The sequence below is a fragment of the Spea bombifrons genome, chromosome 4 (assembly GCF_027358695.1).
Source record: "Spea bombifrons isolate aSpeBom1 chromosome 4, aSpeBom1.2.pri, whole genome shotgun sequence".
Taxonomy (NCBI): Eukaryota; Metazoa; Chordata; class Amphibia; order Anura; family Pelobatidae; genus Spea; species Spea bombifrons.
Genome location: NC_071090.1, coordinates 61838587 through 61859958, shown reverse-complemented (window position 1 = coordinate 61859958; position 21372 = coordinate 61838587). Strand labels below are relative to the sequence as shown.

Genomic DNA, 21372 nt, shown 5'->3' with positions numbered 1-21372 from the left:
TGGAGTCAAAAATTCTTTAAATATCATAGGATTTAATTTTCATCTGATCCAAAGATTGAAATGTCAAGCATTTGTCATCATCCATTTGATGAACAAGCTTTATCTTGCACTATTCCTACTTAAAACGGGTTGTTCATCATTCACAATTCCTATTGAATTTGGAGAGTTCAAATGATTGAACTGAATGCAACAAACATGTAAACCCATGTTTTCATTTAATAAACCCCAAAACCTTAATAAATGTGAATTAGTGCAGGCGCTCTCTCAAATTGGAAACAACTTATTAAATGTGCATAATCATTCTTGGTGTATGTCACTTTTAATACCACCGTGCATATGTGAAATGTATATAAATCAAGTGATGGTGCACATATATACATATATTACAACCCACTTATCTTTTTGGAGAGAACATTTTTCTCAGTATGAGATGAAAAAAGCAAAATAGAGTAGGCACATCACTAAGGGGCTAAGAGATACTGGCTATACTTTTAAAAAAAACGCAAGTTTTAAAACAATTGTTCCAATGAAACCTAAAGTTATATTTAGGAGAGCACCACATCTGAAATCTATATTGGTAGAACTAATAAGAAAGAAGAACCTGCTAAATATTTCCCTACTTCATCTACGTAAGATTATTTTTGTCTGTGACACTTGCCTAGCTTGCAGGAAAACTCTACAAAAAGAGACAGACACTTTTAAAGTGGAGAAAGTAAATCAATCAATTACTTACTATACTTAGAAAGTGATCTATGTGATCTAGGGAGGACAACTAGGCCACTCCATATAAGGATAGAAGAACATATTAGAAACATAAAACGACATTGTAGAAAACATAGTGCGCAAAGATATTTTGAAAGATGTCATAAACAAATCTACATCATATTAACTTTATTGGAACATGTAAAGAGAAATTAGCACAGAAAAACTAAAATTAGGTCAAATGTAGAGGAGATGGATTTTTTCTCTCAATTCTTTACATCCATTTGAATTAAATCAAATTTTTTTTATAAATATTAATTAAAGTTTTATGTCCTCTACTGATTTTTAGGTAATAAATTATGAATGAAGATTCTGCACTAGGCATAGTAAATATAATATATCCCAATTTGTAAGATCTGATTATTTTTAACGTATGTAAAATATTGTGAAGATTTGTGGAGATATACAGGTCTTTCAACTTTTTTCTATACAATCTTAATTTTGCGCATATATAAAGATGTCTTTGCATACATTTCTAACATATATATTATACCTTATATATTTTATATACTTTAATGTTTTAGATATTTTTTGTAATCATTCACAAAAACTCTACACAATTGATCCCAATACAATATTTCCATTTATTTTTTAATTATGGGGTATTTTATTTAATTGAAAAATACAGAACAGAGGGAATCAACATCACAGGTCCTTTGAAGAAGTTCCAAGCTGAGTGAAATAGGTAGGCTGACGTAGAGGAGGAACCAGCTATCATCAAAGGTCATATGATTTTTAGGCTAAAATACGACTACCAACCAGGAAATCGTTCCAAAGTTATAATAAACTGTATCATTATCTTATGTTTTCCTTTAAAAGGGCAGATTTTGATTTACATTTATGTTTGATAGCGTCTGTACTGAGCATATCAGGAGGTGGCACCAGTTGGCTTGCCGATACTGAGATTGCCATTGTGAAGAATGATATTCATCTATTGTTATGAAACTATACTAATGTGAAGTCTGCCATGTTACAGGTTTCACATGCCAGAGGTGGAGACAACTACCTCAGTTCTACCAATAACCTGGTAAAGGTGATCAAAAAACCAGATGTACAAATACCTCCCAATTTCATGTATGCCATCAAAGGAGACTTTAGAGTTTTATTCATTAAACATGGACTTGTTGTTAAGTTTCCGGGAGCTGTCACCGCACTCTCCACAGCTCATGTTCATGAAGACTATCACACTGAGACTTACTTACCAGTCTAGTTTATACTGGAGATGATATTCCCTTTCTTCAGTTTGCGTTAGGTCGTTATTGTATTTAAGTAGCTGTTGCCTTAACATGGAGACTTCTGTATTGGATCCCTCAGGGAACTGCTCTGCTTTTTCCAGCTCTTGTTTTTGTTGTTCCAATTCATGGGTAAACCGTTTGGCATCTTGTAAAAGCTGTATCTCAGATTCTTGAAAGCTGCAAATTAAATACAATTTTTTATTAATATTAAAATGACATTTTGTTTTTGTTTTATACAGGCAAACTATAGCCTGCAAACTATATATCTCCATGATTTGTAGCAGACAAACTGTGTCAATGGTACCAAAAATATAAACACATAAGGGAAAGGTAAGTGTGTATGTATTTATAATATCTATCTATTTATTTCTTAAATGTTTGAAATGATAACTTATTCCCTTATGCATTATAAGTACCCTGAGACCCACTATCCCTTTCATGATATCCGGCAGTACCTTTTCAGTGTCTCGTACAGTAAATTATACTTTGCCTTCAGCTCGGCTACTCTGGCTCCAGGGATTTTTCCAGATGTTAAAAGCTATGAAAAAGAAACATATTTTGATTATTTTTCTGAGAAATCCAGGGCACTGCCACAGTGTCATTTTATGTAAAAAAAACAACAAAATAACCGTATGGTAACTATTTATGCTATGTTAAGTTCCCATGATAACGTTTCACTAAAAAGGTTTCTCTCGCACTCTAAAATGATGAGATACATAATATTTTATTGAAGCTGTAAAGTGGAACTTGAAAAATCAGTAACCATGTAAAATGATGTTATTTGACACAGACCCAAGTGCCAGCAACCTACGTCTAATTCTCACCATCCTATCCTATTATGGGCACAAAAGAAACTTACATTGTTTAATCCAATTTCCTTTTACTGCGTTAAATCAACAATCTGTCAAACGCACACACACCAAAAAACTACCAAAAGAAGGCCTTCTGAACCCATGAGGACGTTAATGCTCATATAGACCAAAGAAAAAAGGAAGAGAAAGGATATGAAGTAGGAAACAAAATGTTTTCTATTTTCTGTATTATTCAAGGAGATTTGTTTGAAACGGGTAGGTGCCATAGGAAAAAATATTTTTCTCATTGAACATAAAATGCAGTGATGTATACAGTAATGTTGGTCAGCTTTGTCTCCTTTCCTACCATTAAACATCTTTTATCTGCAGACCTGGAGGCTGTCATTGTTTTCAGCCATATGATATTTTGGGTAACTATTTTTTTAAAAAAACAGTATTTTTCAAATGTACTTTTAATCTGACATTTGTAATAAAAACCAGTTGGTGGCTTTGCAAACTACCTCTTAGTGGTGCGATTATTATCAAAAAGGTTTACTATTTCCTACATTATCTGCATGGTGTCTTAGAATGGTTTCAATGCTGAACCTTTGCTGTCCTGCCAAAACCAAGAGCCTGGTTCGGCCTGCCTCTGACCCCAACCTAACTTACAATAACCTGCTCATTCAAACCCCAGATCAGCCCAAAACTCAAACAGCCCTTCTGTCTCATTCCTCTCATAGATTGCTAGCTCACAAGAGCAGGTGCCTCCGCTCATATAACGTGTGCTTATGTTATTGTTACTTTTGGTGTTAGTGTTAATTATGTTCATCCCTACTGTAATGGTGCCGAGAGATCTGCTGGTGTTCTATAAATAAAATGTCATGTAAATTCTAGACAGTTTTATTGCCGCTTCTCCTTGTTACTAAGACTTCCATTTCACTTTATTTATTCTTGCCCAGAATGGAACACAATGTTCAGACTGAAGGTCATCTCCTCACTATTTAAGTACACATTGATATCCAGCTGGTTCTTCATGCTGTTTTGCTTCATTATTTGCCTACTGAAGTCATCTGAAATAATAATTCCTTTTATTTCTACTGCTGTGACTTCTGTAGCCCAAAGTGCATCTGCTCCAAACCCCCAAAACACCGTGCTTGAAGTTATTTTGGGTGTTTTTAAGGTGGAAATATTTTTTTTCTTCAATAATGATGTCAATGTTTTGTCTCTAACCTTGTAACCAATGTTACACTGATACTCAAAAAGAAATGTCCACTCACACTAAAACATGCTCACTCTAGCATACCTCACTCTATTATAACACCATCGCACCAGGGGCAGTTTCTTTTGGTGTTCGCACACTGTGCAAGCGGCCATACTATTGCCACATGGTTATGTAACATTGCGTTAAGTGGCCCCACAGCATTCCTGCCTCTGCGACTTGGACCGGCCCTGTTAGAAGAATTTTGAACCACCTTGGGAAGAAATTGCCCCTAATCACTATACACCACATACCATATCAGGTTTATGAAAAATAACATTTCCTCAGTTAGGGTTTCCATGAATCAGTTATTTGATCTACACCTTCAAATGTTGTGTCCTGTGTGGTCACACAGGTGATATCCCCAAAGGCCAGCCCTGGGTAAAAATATACTATATGGACAAAAGTATTGGGACATCTGACCATTACGTCAACAGAGACTTCATGACATCTATAACAGATTTCCACAAGAATTTTGTTTCTGTGAGAATGTTTGCCCATTCATCCATTAGAGCATGTGTGATGCCTGGCACCAATGTTGGACAAATCACATGTTCATGGTCTGGAGAAACCCTGTTGGAAACTTGTTTATTTTTTTATAGGATGCCACCATCTTGCGAGAGGCAAAGTCTCCCACAGTGGCACTTGTGACTGCTCTCCAAACTCGCTAAATGCTATCAAGGTATTTCTGTGACACCACTGAAGCTTAAGCAATCATTGTATGGCGGACGTTGACACCCTGCAGAGGGGCCACATGGGGCCCTTGATGCTGATCTCGGTGTTGCTAAATGCTTCGAGGTCTAGGCATTACAGCAACACTGTTTAAGTGAAGAAAGCAATTCAAGATCATGCCAGGCACGTCTCTGGTTGTTAAGGGATTAATGTCTATGTATTTAGAATGCAGTGTCATCAAAGTCAAAGAGAGAAGAAAAAACACCGGGTAGTCAGGGGGGTGGAGCAAAAAAAGTTTTATTTAATTCTGCCCCCCCCCGGTCTGATCTGCTCTCTTCATGTTTCTCTAGCTGGTCTTCTCCCTTTCACTCTAGCAGCTGCTTAATCACAGGCACAGAGTCCACACCTGGACAGAGACAGTTTGCATGCTGCAGACACAAGGTATATTTTTCAAACATGGATTGCAGCTAGGGTTAGTTAATACCCCAGCTGTTAAGTTTACATTTGCTATAACTTTCAACCATTCTGGTATCGTAAGTATCATGGGAAAACGAGTACTCAACAACTGGAGAGCCAGAGGTTAGGTTTTATATCATTAGTACTGCACCTGCTGTGGAATGCACATCTCATAATTTTTAGCACAGCACTTCCAGTGCCAAATGTTAGCCATAAATGTGGTACATCAACCAAGATGTAAAGTAAAGTAAAGATGGACGCAGACAACCCCCGCTGCTAGCCACACCTCCTTCCAGCTGCAGCGTAAGTTGTCTACGCGAATCGCGTGGACATCTACACACTGCCCCGGCTGCATGACAGAGGAGTCAGAAGCACCGGTAAGTTTGGGGGGGGCAAGGGAGTGTTAAATGGGGGGCATAAGGCATTTCTGGAGGCAGAGTGTTCTATGAAATGCCTTTTAACCCCCTTAATGCCACTCTGCCTCCAGAAATGCCCTTTTAACGCTCTATACGCCACTCTGCCTCCTGAAATGCCTTAAACCTCCCTATATGCCACTCTGCCCCATAATATGCCTTTTAACCCCCTTAATGCCACAGTGGCATATATAGGGGTATAAGGCATTTCTGGAGGCAGAGTGGCACATAGGGGGTCAAAAGGCATATCATGGGGCACAGTGGCATATAGGGGGTATAAGGCATTTCTGGGGCAGATGTGCATAACTGGGGGGGGGGGCAGGTTGGAAAATAGAAGGAAATAAAACCAAAATATTTTTCTCAATCATAGCTTTTATTAAAAAAAATAGTTTACATGAATTAACATTTACTGGTAAAACTTTTTTCCTATAGGGTCATCTTATATTAAGGCTTTTTCTTTTTTTCCTAAATTAATATTCAGATTTGGGGGGTCATCTTATAATCAGGGTCATCTTATAATCGAGCAAATTTTAACATTACCAAGGTGTCAAAAAATGGCCTGGGCACCAGTGGGCATAAAACAGGAAACTTTTGTGACACTAAAGGAGTTAAACAGCAGCATCACTTTGTGAATTATTATAGTTTGCTAAAAGAATTATTAAAGAATAAGCTAAATGTTTTTGGTCCGTCTCAAAGTAAGAAAACAAGTGATAACTTCACATTTAAGGTACAATTACGTTTGCTCTACAAGTCTGTTAAATTATTAATATAACTTCTAGATTCAGAAAAAAAGGCAAATACACAAGGTCGACTAAGAATATATTTGATGGAATTTGGCGAACACAGAAACTTCATCTTGCAGGTCACTTGTCTTAACCCTTTCTGGCAGGGATATTTTTAGCAGAAGTTCAACACAGAAAGTGAAAACAATGTAAAAGAACGTCAATTTGCCAGGAACTTCTCTCTCAGATGTGAAATGATTACGTAAGAACTCCCACCCATTTCTGTGCACAGCTACATTTCCCTATCACACAGCTTCTATATAAAGGGCTGCATGCTCTCTCACTGATCAGGATCTGTAAAGATGAAGGCTTTTCTCTACTGGACAAGTATAGTTGCCCTGTCAACTGCACTTGCTGAAACAGAAGAAGAAAGAGTGGTTAATGGCTGTCCTATAAAGATGAAAAACGGGGGCAAATGTGACGAAGATGGCAACTGCCCCTACCAGCTAACATTACCAGCAATGACGATCCAGCTACCAAAACAATTTCAACTCCTTGAAAAAACAATCAAGGAGGTTCAGAGCCTTAAAGAGATAGTAAACAGTTTAAAGAAATCATGTCAGGACTGTAAACTACAAGCGGATGACAACCTGGAAAAAGATAACAAAGATCTTCTAGATGCTAAACATGGAGAGGGCGACCAAATGCAAGAGCTCCAGTCCAAGTTGAAGAAAATGTCCATCAGCCTGAAAAATGCCAGGTCCCAGATTAACACTCTGCAAGGCCAACTTGAGAAGATGAACCCACTCAGTATGAATAGTGTGGAGGATTATGTGGACAAAAAGATGGCAAACTTGTCTTTTGTGGTGAACAACTTGGACAACAAATGCTCCAGTAACTGCCCATTGCTTGAGGCGAATCCAAGTAAGTATGCTGTTTTTTATACAAAAAATGTTTCCTTATATCAACCATTAATGAAATTGAATTAACCCATTCTATTCTCCACTAGAAATCTAGCAGATTTTATTTAAAAATATCTATACTAACATGATCAACTTTCTACAGGAACATCATTATCATGTAAACAAGTAGAATAAAAGTAGGTTTATGTTATCATTTTTTGTCAGTGGTGCTTGTGAGAAGTTTTTTGATGTATTAGAGCTAATTTAATCTAGCAATTGTGGGGAATCAGACTTGAACAAGAAGGATGTATAGCATCTAATAGCTGGTATCATTTTTGTCTGCGAAGAAAAATGTAGCATAAACCCTTTTGGCATTCATAAAAGGTTTCATAAAAAGCTACAGGCATTGTTGATCAGTCTAAAGAACACTGCATGTAACATCTTAATAGGACCTTAAATGCTGGTACCGAGTTAAAAGTAACTAAAGTTGTCATGTAGCAACCATAATGCACCTGCCAATTGAAACATCGTATATTAGATGTTAGTCTCACAGAATAACAATTCTCAACTCCCTAACTATGCAGGGCTTCATGATGTCTGCAGGCGGAATGCTCAGGAGAAATTACAACCCGTGGGATAGGTATATGTGTAATGTACTGCTTGATCTTAGTTTAGTTCAGCAATAAAAAACGAAGGTGATTTAAAACCAATAAAGAGGAGATCTGAGACAACTCTTTCCATATGACTCTTTTATATTCATGGTTAACCGATAGCTTTGGAAATTATAATTTCTGGGAATTTTCTAAATAAATATAGGATATACAGCCTAACATGGGGAGTACAGATGCCAGGATGATATTAAACATGGACCAGGGTGATGTAATTGCAAACTGCGTTGAAATCATCTCTGTGTTTGATAGTGAACACACCAAGCACTCAAAGCTGAGAGAGTAGAACATTGCTTTCCATTTCAGAGCCTGGTGTAACGTGCTTTGATAAATAGTACATACAAGAAAAAATTAAAACAGGACCATTTCTGTACTTAGCATTCTTACTAAAGGATCATAATGTTAAATCAATTTTTCTTGATTATCAATGGTCAATAAAAAGCACATTCATTGGACAGAAAAATCATAGGAAGAAAATTAAATATGAGAGACACAGGTGTCTACAGAAACTGGCAAACAGAGCAGAACATTGTGTGAAGTGATTTCCAAAAGATCTCTACAGATGTGGTGGATTAATGTTCTAGAGACCTTCAGTTCAGGGTGAAGATAAGTGATGGAACATAACCTGAACCAGCTAGTAGAGTTCTGAGCATAGAACTGAACATAACTTATTTCAATATTTTATAACAGACATCCCTGTCCTGTCCTCTGGTAGACACATGTGGAATAAAACATGCTAAGCAATTATTTGCATTTTAGTTAACCATTGAGCATTCAGAAGCAGTAACAACATAGTTGATGCCATCTACAAATGCTCCACTGTCTAATATAATGCAGCTGCCTGCAAAAGATTTCTATTACTACTTCTTAAATATATAGAAATGCAAATTATCTTTTGGACTAGATAGTAAAGCCTGTGGTACTGAGGACATAGTGGACAGAATGGTAATTCTAACAAAAAATCCAAAAAAGGTACCATGCATCCCCTGAGTGACAGTATGAAGAATGTTCACCTTGACTGCCTTGTCAGCTGTAGCTCTAGAAAACCTGGCATACATTGTCAATTAGTAAATACGGGTTGGGACAAATATATTCCAGCCTTACTTAAAGTCTGACTCTGGCTTTTGTTTATGCTCAACTGCAAAGCTTAAACGTACTCATCTTCTGAGGGGCCAAATCAACATGATCACCGGTTACAGGTTCTGTTTCATTACCTGACATTTGCAACCAGGCCCGGACTGGGACAAAAAATAGGCCCGGGCATTTAAGCCTGAGCAGCCCATATTTATTTATTTATTGTTAAAGCCCACCCTTCATGTGCCACCTTTGCATTTAATCATTCACACAAATCATTAACACATTCATTAATGTAGTCTCACAAATCATTCAAGCAATTCATCCTCACATGAATTCATTAATTGTCATACGCATTCACACAATTCATCCACACATTTATTCATTCATTCTCATAACTATCTACCCTCTCCCTCTTTGAAGTTCACTTACCTTTCAGGAGTCCTGTGGTGGGGGTGCAAGGCCTCTGTCTCCCAGCTCTGCCACTGTATGGAACAGTATAGAGTGATGGGAGTTATGATGTACTTTTAGAGCATAATTAGATCATGAAAAAAGACATTGGAAATGGTACAGCATAACACCCATCACTCTCACACCCTTACCAATCCACACACATACACCAATCCACACATATACACCAATCCACACGTATATACACCAATCCACACATATATACCAATCCACACATATATACACCAATCCACACACATATACACCAATCCACACACATATACACCAATCCACACACATATACACCAATCCACACACATATACACCAATCCACACACATATACACCAATCCACACACATATACACCAATCCACACATATATACCAATCCACACACATATACCAATCCACACACATATACCAATCCACACACATATACCAATCCACACGTATATCAATCCACACATATATACCAATCCACACATACACCAATCCACACACATACACTAATCCACACACATATACCAAGCCACACACATATACCAAGCCACACACATATACCAAGCCACACACATACACCAAGCCACACACATACACCAAGCCACACACATACACCAAGCCACACACATACACCAAGCCACACACATACACCAAGCCACACACATACACCAAGCCACACACATACACCAAGCCACACACATACACCAAGCCACACATATACACCAAGCCACACATATACACCAATCCACTCTCACTTAATGCTTTCCTACCTTTCCTTTCTTCTTTCAGCTTCTTTTCCTCTTCTTCAGTTCTTCTGTCTTCTTCCGGGTCAGAGGGCACGGACAGCGGTGGGCGCGGCTTCAGTGCTGTGCGCCGGGATCTGACAACAAACCCCGGCGCACAGCAGCAGTTGCCGCGTGGATCACAAGGGAGCGGTATCGGAGGTCTTTAACAGACCTCCGGCTCCCTTGAGTGATTTTGAGCCGGGTTGAACCCGGCTTAAAATCACTCAAGGGAACCGGAGGTCTGTTAAAGACCTCCGATACCGCTCCCTTGCGAGCCTGCTCCTCCAGCGGCGGACATTACTGTCCGTCTCTGGAGGGGTGCCGGGTGCCGCAGGTTGGCGGCACCCAGTGCGGACCGCCACCCGCCGCCGCCGCCACCGCCGCCCCCTGGAGGGTGGTCGCACACCCCAAGGGTCGGCCCTGCCCTAAGGGGCCGGGAAGCCCCCACCAGGGCCGGCCTTAGGGGTCTGCGGCCGTACAGAGTTTAAATTAAAACATCGGGGTTTTTTTTTTCAACTTAAAAAAACTTTATTTAACATGGAGGATGTTAAATAAAGTTAAAAAAAACCCCCGATGTTTTAATTTAAACTCTGTGCGGCCGCAGACCCGTAAGGCCGGCCTTGGTGGGGACTTCCCGGCCCCTTAGAGTGGCGGACCCGGTCGCAGTTGCGGCGGGCTTAAGGGGCAGGTGCCCCTTATGCCCTGCGTTAATGCGGCCGTAGGTAGGGTAGGGGCCTGGAGCTACAGCTCCATCAGCCCCTAAGTCAGTGCGGCCCTGCCGTGGCCCGGCCCACCGGGCAAATGCCCGGTGTGCCCGATGGCCAGTCCGGGCCTGTTTGCAACATTGTACCAAATATTTGTTTAACCTAAAGGGCTAATCAGAGCATAATGCCAATAAAATTGGCTCAAGGACATGACACTAGTTATCAATCAATTATATTCAACGGTGTATTTTACTTTGATGGTAAGTGGCCAATGTTCTGTTAATTTAGCTTTGAAAATGAAGTTACTGAATTCTTTCACTTGAAAACAATGCAATGACGTTACTCAATTAGTTACCCAAGTCTGTCTTATTATAGATATGAAATAGTCAACTACAAACTGGTTTCCATAGAAGGCGCAGTTTATGTATACATCTAAAAGCTATCAAATGCTATTTGGCACTTCAGGGTGGGGTGGGGGAATAAACAGACTGATATACATTTAACAGGAAATTCCTCAATAAGAGCTGGATGAAATATTACTTGTTATGGTTTCTATGGGACACAGTGTTCTGTAATTTTTCTGTTTCCTTTATAAGCTGCGGAACTGAAGGTTGAGAGTGGTGATAGGTTTAAAACATGTTATCTCTATGAAACAGCTGCTAAGATATATGTCCAGTTAATGGATCCATAAATGTAAGAGGAAGCTGGTGAGTCTGTTACATTGTCCGCCCTTTTCCTAGTGTAAATGCCAACTGTCATTCTTCACTTGTCTCATCATTTAGTACCATGACTTTCAGAGACACATAGAAACATATAATTTGATGGAAGGTAAGAATCATTCGGCACATCTAGTCTGCCCATTTTTCTGATGTAAAACTCGGGTCTTAATCAGTCCTTGATCTTAAAGATCATTTTGAAAGAACCCAGAAATTATTCTATTTGATAAATATTTAACAGATTTTGGCAAATTACAAGATATTACAAAATTTGTTTTATAATGTCAGAAAATAACATACCCTATTTACTCGAATATAAGACAAGTTTTTTTTCAGAGCAAATGCTCTCGTCTTATATTCGAGGTCATTTAATAATCTGACCTCCAATTGAGGTATGACTATAAGACTAAGATCCAGATCTCCCGCAGCGCTGCAGGGGACCCAGATCCTCCTCTCTGGCGATGCGCACAGACAACCTCCGCCACTGCCGGCACTTCCTCTGGGGCTTCTATGATGGAGCGCCGGCATCACATGACCTTTCGGTGCTCTGTCATAGAAGCCCTAGCGGAAGTGCCCGGCAGCAGCACAGGTTGTCTACGCGCATCGCACAGACATCACATACGGTATTTGCTTTGAAAGCCTCTCCACTGGGCAAATCTGGATATTTTATGTTGTCTTGTGCAGCAATAGTCTTTGATCTCACACATACTTCTGACACTCACAATTTGTTTTTTTAGATTAGTTTCATATTAACTGGTTGTTGCATGCTAAATGTTAAATGAGTAAAGTTAGCTTGTTATTTTGTAACACATGCATCCCCTATTTCCAAGTTGTATGAAAAATATGATTGTGCCATAAAAATAATAATAATATATTTGTATTAACAGGTATACAACTCATCTATAAAGACTGCTCTGACTACTATAAACTTGGCAAGAGAATAAATGGGATTTACAGAGTCACACCCGACCCAAAGAATAAAACATTTGAAGTATACTGTGACATGGAGTCTTGGGGGGGAGGGTGGACTGTTGTCCAAGCCCGCAAAGATGGCAGTACAAGTTTCAACAGAACATGGAATGAATACAAAAATGGTTTTGGTAATCTGACCAGAGAGTTTTGGCTGGGTAATGACAAGCTGCATCTTTTGACCAAAAGCAGTGATATGATCCTCAGAATTGAGCTGGAAGACTTTAAGGGTATTAAAGAATACGCTAAATATGACCAGTTTTATGTAGCCAATGAATATCTTAAATATCGTTTAACAGTTGGGGGCTACAGTGGAACTGCAGGCGACGCTCTACACTTCAGCAAGCAATATAACCATGATCAAAAATTCTTTACTACCCCAGATAAGGACAATGATCGATATCCCTCTGGCAATTGTGGGGCCTACTACAGCTCTGGATGGTGGTTTGATGCATGCATGTCTGCCAATCTCAATGGCAAGTACTATGAGAAGGACTATAAAGGTGTTCGCAATGGCATTTTCTGGGGTACTTGGCACAGCATTCCAGATGAGCAACTGAATGGATTAAGACAAACATTTAAATCTGTCAAAATGATGATCAGACCAAAAGTTTTTACTGCCTAAATAATCACAAAACTGCTTGTATGTCACCCTGGTATCATGTTAATAATATCATGTTTTTTCAGAAGAGATTATTGTCATATAGCATATATGAGCATACAGGAAAAACATTAATGCTTATTTAAGAATATTTTAAAATAATACAAATGCGTGTTCTCAAGGAGTATTGTGTCAAGCTTTCTACTGACTTATATAAAGGGTAGCAATGCTAAATGTCTCTTATGCTGGGCAGTATTTCTTTGAAAAAGCTAGTAGTAGTATTATTAAACATTCATCTACAGACACCAGACAAGCCAGAAGGCTTGTTTTTCCCTCAGAAATCTCATGGTGCTTCCACAACCACAAGGAATTCTGGGTAGGCGCATGCAAATAAGGTTAACAATTATCACCTTTGCCTCTATATCCGCTGTATACATGGATCCCTTGAAAGTAATTGCCCGCTGTACAAGACAGCCTGAAAAAGCTGTATTTTTTAAGAGCCATAGCATGCAAAATGTTATTGGCTGTACCATACTTGTATTCTACATCTCCTCTAACATGCTTTTTTTTTTATTGTGTATCCTCCACACAAACGCCCAGGTACTACATGTTTATTATACATTATGAGCCACAGGATCAAGGAGTTTCAAACTGGGCTATAAAACAAATTGGGGGGAGTCAATGAAATGTTGCTTTAGTCTCCTTTGGAAAGATGGACCAAAATAATTATTATATATCTTGTCACTTTTAGTGCACCTTAAAATCCTTTTAAGTTCTGTGCTCAAATACTCCAAATGTATAGATTTTTTCTCTCTTGTATTTAAGCACGGGTGGGGTTGTAAATTAACAGTCAGATATAACTCTATTTTGCCAAGATATGCTTTTTTGTGCGACTTTTTGTGGCTTTTTACAGGTGTAAATATTTTGAAAATACTTGTTAATATAAATGAAGCAAAATAAAATAGTGTTTGCTACTTTGTTTCCCTTGTGTACCATATTAAAATATAACTTCATACTACATACTTCATGTTGATAATTTTGAGTTTTTATCATTTAGTCCAATGCTTAAATAAACTAGAGATCAAAACAAAGTCCAGACAAAAGATGAGCATCTGAGTTAAGCTTATTATAATCATTAATTCCTATAGCCGTAGTGCAAAATATAATAGTCACCTTGACAAACCAAAAGAGTATTTTAAGCTAAATATTCAACTACCCCTACAGTGTCCTTCATAGCGACCCTCCAGACCTTCATTGTTACCCTGGGGTAGTGGTCCACTCTAGTACAAATAATGTGTCGAAAAGCTACAAATAATGTGTATAGAAGTGTATTTGTTAAGTCTGGCCTTATTCTTCATGCATTTCTCAGTTACAAAGAAGGTACTCTTAAAAATCACGTTAAGCTGTAATTTTCTCTCTCGTTTAGTGTACCCATATAAGTTATATATTGTTTTTTTCAGAACAAGAAGTGTTTCTTTAGATACCATTGTTTTGATCATATCATCTAAATTCCTATAGAAAAAAATAAAATATTGTGAAAAATTGAAAAAAATCTTTTACTCGCCTACAAAAGCGAATTAAAAAAAACCTTCTAAAGAGTTTCTACTATTTGTTCTGTTCTTGGGCAATAAGTACAATAAGTGGGCAATTTTGCTATTTCAAAACCCTTTTTTTCAAATCTGGCCATTCTGCCCCAGGTGCTATTTGGGACATCTTTGAAGCCAGCCAATTATATTTACCCCATCAAAGGTATTTCAAATGCTGGTATTTTAACCCCTTCCATGCACTAATTCTACCACCAGTCTTTGCCAAAGTTTGTGGTGGTATTTTTTTTTAATTCACACACATTGTATATGTCACTGTCAAACAACACCTCACTATGTCTTCAGCAACATCTCCCGAGTACATTGATACCACCCATGGATGGGTTTGTCGGGTTGTTTGTAAGGCAAAAACACCACATTTGGGAAGTGCGCATTTTTCAACTTTGAGATCGGGTGCCCCCGTGTCCTATTAGGGACATCTTTGAAGCCGACTAATTCAATTTACCACATTAAACCATATTTTTTGAAAACTAGACACCCCAGGGTATTTCAAATGGTGGTATTTTCACTCTTTACATACACCAATTCTACGACCAGCCCTTGTCAAAGTTTGTTGTAGTCTTTTTTTTTTTTTTTTTTTTTTTTTTTTTTACACATGTAACACCCCTTGGGTATTTGAAATGCTGGTATTTTAACTCTTTTCATGTCAGGATTGTTGGGAAGATACACTGAAATTTTAGCACTTAATAATCTTTTTTTAAAAAAAAAATTCTATTCTTTCTTTAAAATACCGTATTGGCTTGATTATAGGCCGCATCCGATTATAGGCTGCATCCAATTAAAAAAAATACACATGACTGGAATGGTAAAGCAGTATTTTATCTAAAGAACAAGAACACATGCATTGTAACAATTTTGGTATCTATTATGCAGTTAGTCAGCACAGGTTATAAACAAACCGAAATTTGTAAAACCAATAGCCATTTTAAGGCCCCCCTTAATTCATAATACACCTTACTTACAGATATGCCCCTCTGACCCCAGATATGCTTTATGTCCCCCAGGTCTGCCACTCTGCTCCCCTGACATGCCACTCTGCTCTCCTGACATGCTTTATGCCCCCAAGATATGCCACTCTGCTCCACCCCTGACTTACGAATGGATCCCCAGACTCCCTGGTGTCTAGCGGGGGCAGCCGGTGGACGGCTGCGAGATGCATGTAGACAACCTCTGCTGGTGTTTGACGCTGGAGTTTCTATGGTGGAGTACCGGAAGGTCATGTAACGATCGTTGATCGCCTCCTAAGCTCTCTTAAATTAGGTCTGGAGGAGGGGCCACACAGAGCCCCTGCAGTAAATTTCAGTGTTGCTGTAATGCTTCGATGTCAAGGCATTCGGCAACACTGTTTAAGCCAAGAAATCGAAGATCGCTTTCTAAGCTTGTTTAATGCCATGACATGCCTGGCGCGTCACTGATCATTAAGGGGTTAAGACAAGAACATTTCAGACACAGGACAGATATATAGCATTATAATATATATATATATATATATATATATATATATATATATATATATATATATATATATATATATATATACACACTCACTGGCCACTTGAGTATGGTCCGAAAAAGAGAAAATATCCAGTGAGCGGCAGTTGTGTGGATGAAAATGCCTTGTTGATGTCAGAGGTCTGAGGAGAATGGGTAGACTGGTTCCAGATGACAGAAAGGCAACAGTAACTCTCTAACCACTCCTTACAACCAAGGTATGCAGAATACCAACTCTGAATGCACAACACGTCAAACCTTGAACAGGAAACTGAGGTTACAATTCTCACAGGCTGACCAAAATTGGACAATGGAAGACTGGAAGATCGTTGCCTGGTCTGATGAGGGTCAGACTTTGGCGTAAACAACATAGATCCAACCTGCCTTGTATCAACGGTTCAGGCTGGTGGTGATGGTGTCATGGTGTGGGGGACATTTTCTTGGCATACTTTGGGCCCCTCAGTACCAATTGAGTATCCTTTAAACGCGACAGCCTACCTGAGATTTGTTGCTGACCATGTCCATCCCTTTATGACCACAGTGTACCCATCCCCTTGATGGCTACTTCCAGCAGGATAACGCACCATGTCACAAAGCTCACATCATCTCAAACTGGTTTCTTGAACACGACAACGAATTCACTGAACTCCAATGGCCTCCACAATCACCAGATCTTAATCCAATAGAGCATCTTTGGGATGTGATGGAACGGGAGATTCACATCATGGATGGGCAGCCAACAATTCTGCAGCAACTGCATGATGTCATCATGTCCATATGGACCAAAATCTCTGAGGAATGTTTCCAGCACCTTGTAGAAAGTATGCCACGAAGAATGAAGGCAGCCCTGAAGGCAAAAGAGGGTCCAACCCGGTACTAGCAAGGTGTACCTAATAAAGTGGCCAGTGAGTGTATATATGCATGTATATGCACTCTCACTTTTTTCCATATTGAGCTTTAGATTTTGTTCAGGAGTTTTTAAGAATGTCTGCTAGGTAAACACTTGCATACATTTAGAATTCTCTAGTTGCAAATGTAAATTCCGCTAGCCCCATCTGCTGGTTTACATAGAAACACAGAATTTGATGACCGATACAAATCATATGGCCCATCTAGTCCAACCATCTTTCCCGTAGTAGTTACTCAAACCTTAAACATTTAGGATTATCATATGCACATATGCCTATTCCATGCTCATTGTGTTGGCCTCTACCACTTCTGCTGGGAGGCTGTTCTACTTATCTACCACACTCTATGTAAAGTAAAAGTTCCTTGCATTACATCTAAGCCTTCGGTATTCTAATTTTAGATTTGTGTTCTAACATTTTTCTCCCGTACTTTGTTAAACCCTTTTATGTATAAAAATGTTTCTATCACCCTTTCTCTCTTCTTTCCTCCAAACTATACATATTAAAATCCTTTGGTCTTTCCCAATAATTTATATTCTGCCATTTTAGTAGCCTTCCTCTGTACTCTCTCCAGTAAATCATATTATGTCAATATCTCTCTGGAGATGCAGTCCCCAGAACTGAACAACATACTATTGGTGAGGTCTGACAAGAAACATTTAAGGCTACTGATGCTAAAAAAAACAAAAAACTTGCAAGTGATGTTTTAAAAGTAATCTGATCGATACAGAACCGAAAGGAGTGTTCCAGTTGATTAGATCATTTGACCTGTTACATAGCTGCCATTCTGCACCACATAACCTGTCTTCTCTCTCTTTTCTATAAATGCTAAGTTGCCATGAATCTCTATAAATGGGACATTCAATAGGACAACCAGCCTGGGCATTGGTGGGCTGTTGGCAGCTATATGGTTGCTGTGGGGATAAAGCTACTTTTGAAAAGTGTTTTAAGTGTTTTTTTTTTTTTACAACAAAAAAAATTTCACTATATGAGCAAAAAATTCTTGCAAGGGTGCTTTATCCCCTTACCTCATCCAGACATTGAAAAGCAGGACTTGAGAAAACATCCGTAGGGCTTTCTTCCTGAATGGTTACTGGAGCGATAGCACACAATGGTTTATCTTTCATTTCATCATCCTCTTCGGCTGAAGAATTACTTGATTGTTCTTCATAGGTGCTCATCTTTCTAAACAATACGAATGGAAAATTAACGAAAAGCTGCATTGATTTCCCAACCATAAAAATACTATATTTTTAATTTTCACAAGGCAAAATTGTCCACATGATGGCATGGTACCATAGAACTAGGTCACCTTTTGTTCATTCCGCCCACCTAGTGTGCCCATTTTTCCTGATGCAAGACTCAGACCTTAATCAGTCCTTGGTATTATCATATATTCAGAATAGCTTTATGCCTATGCCAAGCATGTTTAAATTCCCTCACTGTATTTATCTCTACCACTTGTGATGGGAGGCTTTTCATTCACTTACCACCCTCTCTGTAGAGTATAAGTGATACAGAATCTGTTGGCGCTATATAAATTCATGTACTGTAATCCATATCCTCAGATATCAGACCTACTTTACATATCGAGAACATAGTGTTAGCAAAAGGTCTGGGAAAAGTATAGATCAAACAGATCTGGTGAGCAAGTTGATTAACAAATGTTGTGGAGGCACATGTATGCTACTCTATTGCATTATGGAATCTTACATAACCATGGATTATAGTAAAAAAATCTGAAAATGACAGATAAACATATTTTAATCAATGCAGTTGTCAGGAATGGCTAGCACATTGTTGAAAATGATCTGTTTTTTTATGAATTTCTCTGTCAAAATGAAAAAGGTGTACTTCAAACAAAGTTCATAACTAAAAAATTCCCAGTAGTTTATGTAAACATTAGATTCGACTTCCACTCTCTTTCGCCACACCAAGGTCGGCATCTAAAGCCCACTCTGGCTAACTTAACCATACTATACGGGATCATGCCTATTATTTTGCTATGAAATATTTATGTTGAGTTAACAGTTTTTATTTTTGGTTTATAAAGAGTCATAGAAATTGCATTGTAAATGGAAAGTAAGCTATTTGGCTCATAAAAGAGTTGCCTAATGAATTATGTTATCTGCTGTTGCAACCAAAGCAACAGTAACGCCGTGGTCCCCGTTTTTAGGCCGCCTCATCAAAGAACAGCTTTTTAGGGTATCCTAATAGAGAACATTCTTTCGGAGGCAGTAGTGTTAATGCTCTATTCCGGCCACTTGCTAACAACCTATCTACACTATATCCAATGTGTCGACATGTGTCGGCCGACACATGTACACTCCATGGGTTTTTTCTACAAGTATAACGCCAACCAATGTAGGCATGGCTTTCCTGTATACATCCCTCACACAGTCTGGAACGTGATGGGTGCAACGGAAACCTCTAGAATGACTGTTACACATTGAGGGTACTTTCTGCGGTAAATGCTGACTCTGTGCTGGTCCCACAGCACCCCAGGTAGCGGACTGACTCACCTGACATAGTTATTCTGTATGGAAGCCATTTTCCATGCAAACTGTCATATGGTTAATTATAGTAAAAAAAACAGAAAAATTATATATATATATATACATATATATATATATATATATATATATATATATATATCTATATATATATGTGGCATAAACTAACAATAACTGAAATGTCATATTTAAAACTGAATGTCTGAATTGTTTATACATAGCCTATGTCAACAAAGCAACTGAGTGCGTTGGTTTGATTTCCCGGCAGCCGGTGTTCTTACCTCAGCAATGATCCAAGAGCACATAAAAGTTCACATTTATAACGCTAACTTATAAAAGTACCTTTTTTAACTGGGATTTCACCAGACTCGGGGGGTCGCAGACCTAACAGCTGCACAACCAGACCTACGAGGATCGCCACAGCTCTAGCGTCCGACACTATGGCAACAGTGACAGGAATTGCAGAGCCGCCCAGTATGCCAAGCCGACCAATCAGTGACAGCGGGAGCAGTTAAATACGACTGCCCAACGCTTTCGTTTTAGGTAGTAGTTCGAAATGCTGCGCATGCGGAGCGTAATCTGTAAGGGCTTAATGTACAGCGGTATGGCGGGTTCTGCCTTCTCTCTGTAAATATAAGTGGCCTCGTTGAGATTCGCCAGTAGCAAATATGGCTGCCAGAGGTGTATGTAATGTGGGAGTTTGCGTCTGCGCTTGCATCATGAGGGTTTTAAGGGCTTTTCATACCACGTGGGGCAGTTGGAGGGGGCATTGGTGACACTCCTGTTAGTTTGTTGCTTGTAGCCATGTGCAATGTAATGTATTTTGGGCCCTATAACTGACTTATGTTACATAAATGTGGCACTTTTGGCATAATTGCGCAGAACAAGGCGTGACAGGTTCACAGGTGGCATTTTTAACCAGTACATAGAGACTGCTACGCTGTTCTATGAGGATTCAGAAATCACAGCAACGCACTACATCATTATATATATATACATACGTACAAAGTCCAATAGTGCCAAAATGCTTTTGTGAGGCCACACTAGAAACCTTTGGGGGTCGCACTCCCTGAAGGGACATGCAACCCCTTCCTTCCCTCCCCAGTGTGGAAGAACTTGACTGGCCTACACAAAGCCCTGACCTCAACCCCATCAAACACATTTGGGATGAACTGGAATAGAGATTGGGAGCCAGGACTTCTCATCCAACATCAGTGCCTGATGGATGAATGGGCAAAAATTCCCAAGAAAACAATCCTCTGTTGTCTGAAAAACTTAATTTCCCACCCTCTACAATGCTCCCTACTACACCAAAGAAAAAAAAACAGAACCAAATATAGCCTGGATAAACTAAAAAGGTTTTATGAGGTAATTTAAATTGCAGTAATTAACTAACTGGAAATATATCACTGAACATATTCTTTTTTCTGCAGTTGCCAATTATCTGGCTGAGAAATACAACACAATTTACTCCAATACAACTCACTGTTTAGACAATCCCCAGGAATGCTTATTGTTATTGCAGTAAGCAAAGACTGCTGTTTCACACAATAGAAAGACAGTTTCCTGTAATCTGGGAAGTTGTAAATGCAGTTAGATTGGAGAAGACACAGAAACATGTTCACATTTCAGAATACACAATACTACAGTTCAATGACAAGCCCCCTGCCCAGCAATAC

The 21372-nt window shown here is 38.9% G+C and overlaps 2 protein-coding genes across 2 annotated transcripts in view; one reads left to right on the top strand and one right to left on the bottom strand.

The window, feature by feature from the left end:
* Positions 1–20138, bottom strand: part of CCDC146 (coiled-coil domain containing 146) — a 37957-nt gene extending 17819 nt beyond the window's left edge. Inside the window, exons 1-4 of the mRNA XM_053464378.1 lie at positions 20036–20138; positions 18209–18365; positions 2453–2535; positions 1965–2174 (exon numbers count right to left, since the gene is read on the bottom strand). Of these exons, the coding sequence (XP_053320353.1) occupies positions 1965–2174; positions 2453–2535; positions 18209–18361 (446 nt within the window). The 5' untranslated portion in view covers positions 18362–18365; positions 20036–20138. The remainder of the gene's footprint in view (positions 1–1964; positions 2175–2452; positions 2536–18208; positions 18366–20035) is intronic.
* FGL2 (fibrinogen like 2) lies at positions 6635–13250 on the top strand. The gene is made up of 2 exons (XM_053464379.1): positions 6635–7233; positions 12495–13250. The coding sequence occupies exons 1-2, from the start codon at positions 6672–6674 to the stop codon at positions 13199–13201; spliced, it is 1269 nt and encodes a 422-aa protein (XP_053320354.1). The 5' UTR covers positions 6635–6671; the 3' UTR covers positions 13202–13250.
* Positions 20139–21372: the final 1234 nt, after the last annotated feature.